Source organism: Nematolebias whitei, chromosome 2 (genome assembly GCF_014905685.2).
Source record: "Nematolebias whitei isolate Nwh7 chromosome 2, NemWhi1, whole genome shotgun sequence".
Classification (NCBI taxonomy): domain Eukaryota; kingdom Metazoa; phylum Chordata; class Actinopteri; order Cyprinodontiformes; family Rivulidae; genus Nematolebias; species Nematolebias whitei.
In genome coordinates, this window is record NC_056499.1 from 10,602,567 (window position 1) to 10,608,438 (window position 5,872).

General features: G+C 38.1%; 1 protein-coding gene across 1 annotated transcript in view; it reads right to left on the reverse strand.

Annotated features, from left to right (window-relative positions):
• LOC119425512 (protein diaphanous homolog 3) overlaps window positions 1-5,872 on the reverse strand; it is a 305,646-nt gene that overhangs the window by 166,152 nt on the left and 133,622 nt on the right. The window contains exon 25 of the mRNA XM_037693044.1: window positions 5,210-5,334. Coding sequence (XP_037548972.1) covers window positions 5,210-5,334 — 125 coding nt within the window. The remainder of the gene's footprint in view (window positions 1-5,209; window positions 5,335-5,872) is intronic.

Here is a 5,872-nt window from a genome sequence, read left to right on the forward strand (position 1 = left end):
TGTGTGTGTGTGTGTGTGTGTGTGTGTGTGTGTGTGTGTGTGTGTGTCTGTGTGCAGTATCATACAAGAGTGTGGGCAGCATCCTGGCTCTTATTGTGCTCCTTCATTATAGCTCAATTGATGGACCTATTTGAGATTTGGCCTCAGTTGAATCTGGCTGAGGATGAGACTACCTATTCACAGCTGGATAAATGCTGTTCAATAGGCACTCCTCCCAGACTGACTTGTCAGTAATTTGTTTCCAAGCCAGAATGTCGGGGAAAGAAGCATTAAGGAGGTCATAGTGGGTGGGAAAAATAGCCAAGAGTTGTGGAGTGCAATATATTTCCCCCTTTTTGTTCCCTATCTTATGACTGCTTCCCTATTCTAGTTCACCGCAGCTCAATCTCAAAACCTCTTTTCCTCTCAAGCTCTTCCCCATTACCTCCCACCCACCCGCCTGTTCCATCATACTTCAGTCTCCAATTCTTCATTTGTCCATCCTCCTCCTGCTTCTCTCATGTTCTGATCTGCCACCTTTACAAGCCTGGGCTCGGATTCAGAAGTGCAACACCATAGACCAATAACTGTATACTCAAGTGGCGAACAAAGTGAAAATGAAATTTTCACCAATGTGATATTTCTAGCTTCTCATGCGTGGCTGGCAAGGTTAGATTTCGCCTATAAAAATTACGACTATTGCAGCCAAACTACATCAGCTGCAGGTTCTTCTGCTATCTATAAAATCATAATGTGACTATAATTTTTGTCAAGAAGCATCCACAATAATAAAGCAATATTTTGCAGGAGGAAAAAATAGAAATACCAATGTCTTAGACTGTGAATCAACAAGAACTTCACAAATTATCAGAATTATTCCATACAACATCTGTAAATGACTCCATTATACAAACATGAGTTTCTAATGTTTTGTAGATTTTAATTTCTAGGAGTCTGAAATCAAAGTAAACTGACATTGGTTCTGTAGCTGAAGTTGGTCCTGCACCCCTGTTTACAGGAGGAAGATCTTCAACAGTTATAACTACATAAATGTCTTCAAATTTAAAAAAGGAGTCCAGTTGTTTTAATTTTAAGCAATTATAAAGTATATTCCAATGTTTTGTTGTTGTTTTGTTTATAAGGCCACTTATCTCCCAGTTATAAGACCTTTCCACATGGGAATGACATATTGTGAATACACCAGTGGTGGGCACAGCTAACTTAAAAGTTAGATTTGCTAGCGCTAAAACCACTTAACAGATATAACATTTTAAAAAAGAGAAAGCTAATGCTAAAGTAAAAACATTGTAAGAATGTCTGTAATGTGATAACGTTGTAAGTGAACACAACTTTAAATGATTCATAGATTACACGAAAAGCATCCATGTCCTGTTCAGAGGTGAGCTTTCAGAAATGAATCCGGTCCATCAGAACCAATCGGGGGAGCAGAACTGCTGTGCTGAAGCAGAGTGATGCATTCAGTGTGTGTCGGACAGCTCCCGTGCGTCATTTACTATAATGAATAAACTCACGTTGGCGATCCACTTTGTGGTTAACTACTTTTATAAATTAACTACAAAGTTGCTGTGTGTTGTCATCTATATTATCCCCAAAATAATTATGTTTGTGTTAAGGTAAAGTTGTGTGAAATGTGTGCGAGTGTCACATCCCAGAGATGGCATTATCATTGCAAAGCATGGTGGGCAGAAATGATGTGTGCAATGTTTCTGACTGTTGTGAAAATGGGGTTTTCGTGTTATTTTCCTGTTTTGCTTTGGTTTGACATTTATGTTAAAAAGTCTCTACTATTGGCTGTAAACCGACACCAGGAGTCAGAGACTGATTACGGTATATATGGGGGGAAAGCACCGTGAGGGTCGTGATGTCACCAGGTGGCGCTTAGTTTCTGCATAGCATTGCTTTGTGTAAATTGCTGTATAGTTTTAATGGGGAGAACTGTAATAAAAATAAAATAAAATAAATTAACGGACTTGAATTTGCCATATTTAAATTTAGTGGAAGGCAAGTCCGCTAAAGGTTTTCAAAGTTAGCGAATATGCTAATCTGCTAAAGGGGAAGTTAGTTCCACTACTGGTGAATTAGCGGAACCATGCCCACCACTGAAATGCACAAAAGGTTTATATATTTTGAGCCAGGTATCCACACGGTGGACGCCCCAGAATTGTATTTTTCAAAACTGGGTTAAAGAGGAAAAACATTTTGAAACACTACCGTTACGTTCTTACATTTAAAAACAATAATACTATAGATTTGCCTCAAATCTAAACAAATGTGACATACATAACAACTATCATAGAGTTCATGTTTGTGTTAATGTTGAAGGCACCAACTTCTCAAATACAGCATCACCTTTATATACTGTAAAACCTCAACAAACAGACACAGCTGATGAACAATAAAATGCCTTGAATAGAGCAGAACAGAAAACCTTATTATTTATGGAAAATCTTTCTAGAATCAATAACAGGTTTATGAGGGGGAAAAAATGCTGGTTTGGGGAAAAATAGTGGAGTTACTGTGTGGAGTTTATCTCCAGTCAGTTTCATACCAATTTATCTCATGAGAATCCAGCTGACAAAGACCCCAACGACCCTCGGTAGTAAGGGGAAAATTAAAATGAAGAGTCTTCCCAAATGAGAAGCAAAACATCTTCAACTACAGAAAAAAGTCCAGTTGCAATGATTTAAATTCTAAGGAATTAATTTCCAACATTTAATAACAGTGAAACGCTAATATGAATTTCTCAAACAATAAAAAAGCTATGCAATTAATAACAACAGACTCCTGTACTGACTGTAAAGAGGATTGGGACTATTGGTAAGGGTGATAATAAAAACTGCATTAGCTCAACATTTTTAGCAGGAGCTGCTAATAAACCTTTGCTGAAAGTCAGTCGATTTCAAAGTGCAGAAACCTAAAACCTGAACACAAGCAGGTGCCAATAGATGGAGCACAACATGACACCTGGTGATACGCTTAAACGGTTTCTATCTTCTTTGCGTTATATTATTACATGTTACATTTTAAAATGAAATCAGTTTTCAGTCTCTGGACATTTTATCCAGGGAACTAAGCATTGATGTGCATGGCAATGACAGACACATCAATCAAATATATTTTCTGTGTTGCTCTGAAGTTCTCTACAAACTGCCTCAGCACAAGTCATCAGTGCCCCAGCCCCTAGGCTACTGATCAAAACTACATGAAGGAGGAGGGCAAGGAACAGAGTGTATTATTGAACACACCTGGCCTGAGATATACCTGTCAACCTGATCCTGTAGAACAAACTCAGAAGACGCTGAATAATTTACTCTGCTGTCAAACACAGCTCTCAGCAACAGACCTATATATACCCCAAATGGGCAGTGAAATTGCACGGTGCTGGGGCCGTGCTTTAATGCTTTAGCTATGTCATAATTAAACGGCAATTCAATAAGTGGAATTGCTCTTCAGGGATAAACCCTGTTGACTGTCACTGACAGAGAAAGAAAAGAGCAAGCTTTGAAACTACTCTAGCCTTTCCTTTCATTTTGAAGTTGCCTTCGGTCTTAAGAACTTAAAAAAGAGCTGAGGGAGGCTGGCACGGTGGGCTGACTATAGGACAGGGTCCACTTATTACTTGTGCACAGCACCGAGAGGCAACTGGAAACCAAGGGTGGCCAAGGCTGGGAGAGGCTACACATTTTATTCCTCCATTTTCTCTGTTTTAACACTTCTGTTCCAGTATCTTTTTAGCAAGCTTTAATTTATGAGGATGGAATTAGATTTATTTTTCCTCAGTCTACCTTATGTTTCTCTGTCCACTTTGCTCCGTCTTTAGAGGAGCATTTTGGGTTATGCACTGGTGATATTAATTGATTAGAAAACAAGAGTACTCTATGTCACATTTTATTCCTGTCAACAAACCATTATACAGCAATACAGTAATCTATAGGAATGCCCTGGACAAGCAAAAACATTGTTTAACTTTTGACTTTGATTTGTGACCTATATGTGTCTGAAGTTTCTTAAAATTTTCTTGAGCAGATCAGAAGTTATGGGCGGGATGAGAGAGAGTTTAAGTACATATAATAATAATAATAATAATGTCATCACAATGTCAGCACTGTATGTTTCCATACAATGGCAAAATTAGTCTCTGCATTTAACCCATCCACAGACTATACCATAAAACATCCGTCTTCGACGGGCGTATAAAAATTTACTAAATTCTACACATTTGGCAGACTGTAACGATCAGTTGGGGTTAATGTTGTTCATCTATCAGTCATCAGTTACTGGGAAGATTACTTGAGAAAATGGCCTAATATCACCTACAAACACGTATTAATTACACTGCGGAGTCTCATGTAGTGAACTTGCATTCTGCATAAAAACTGGATATCTGGATGTAAAATCTTGATTTATTGTCGTTAATCAGAAATGTTCTGTAAGAACACACTTTTGCACTCATCAAATTTGATTTTTATGACAGAAATAAGAAGATTTTTAGTCCCAGCAAAGTTGTTTTTTTTTTCAAAGCAGAGTGTGTTCTTGTATCCCAGGTGTGTTAGACAATGCTAAAATAATAATAAAAAAATAAAAAAAACACCCCTCACAATGCCTAATCATCTGAAGCACCTTGACAGGTAACTCTCAGTGCAGAAACTTTTCAGAAAAACTGTCGGTCTGTTAGTTTCTCATCAGTCTATCGAACAAACATTAAAACTGTTGTTTTGGAGGATTATTTAGGTGTAAAGTTTTTTTTACTGAAAGCTTTAAAGTTTTCTTGGGCGGCGTGAAAAAGTGAGGCTCCACTCCAATCTGACGGCTTCAAAAAACAATATTTAAAATGATCCACATTTCCAATATGTTTGCTCTCTCACTGGTTTCTGAAACATGCATAACTCATGGGTAATGTTTTGGGAATGATGTCTGAACTATAATTTTGAGGGAAATGTATGGGCACCAAAGCTAAAAGCTTTATAAAAACTAAATGGAACTGAGCCCAATACCAGAAGAACACTTCACAGGTTCTACAACATGTTAGTGCAGCAATTTAAGTAAAGAATAAGGGGAATACAAACTAATTCAATTAATGGAGAGAATGACAAGTTTGTAGGTGATAGATGCAAAAAATGTGTTACATTAATATCTTTGTTCATTTACAGTTAACTCACAATATACAACCCCAGAGCAGGGAGCAAATGCATAAATGTGAAAAGGATATGACCATTTTGGTGAAAAACATGTCACGGGGGTCATCGGGGGAGGAGAAAGTCTCCAGGTCTTTCTCGAGCTGCAGCAGCTGCCTCTCCATCTGCCTGAGGCTCTTTTCCAGGTTCTCTGCAGAGACTGAGAGGAACGCACACACATACACACAGAAACACACAACATGAATAAAAAGAAGATGAGCAGATACAAGCGAAAACAGGACAGCACATTTACAGGTACAGTCAAATGTGTTACCATTTTTGAGGCTCTCCAAAAATTATGTAAAAAAAAAAAAAACTGGAGGGAAAAATAACTGAAAATGAATGAGAATCCACCTCAGACACAAAACAAGGCTTCACTCGGTGCCACAAACACCAAGGAAACAAGCAGAATGACGACCCCCCCCCCCCCCCCCCCCATTAGTGAATGTTTGTGTTTTTTTAGTGAGTGTTTTTCTGGACTGGAATTGAACAGGGAATGCAAGTGAACCTCAATGTTTTTGGGTGAAATATATAGAAGTGTGTAGGAGTTACACTGTGTGCAAGAATAAAGTTTTGTTTATGGCGGTGCAGAGTAGAACTTTACTGATTGGCTTTTCTATGTATGAGAATGTTCCTGTAAAGTTCCCTGAGACAACTTTGCTGTGATTTGGTGCTGTATAAATAAACTGAATTTAATT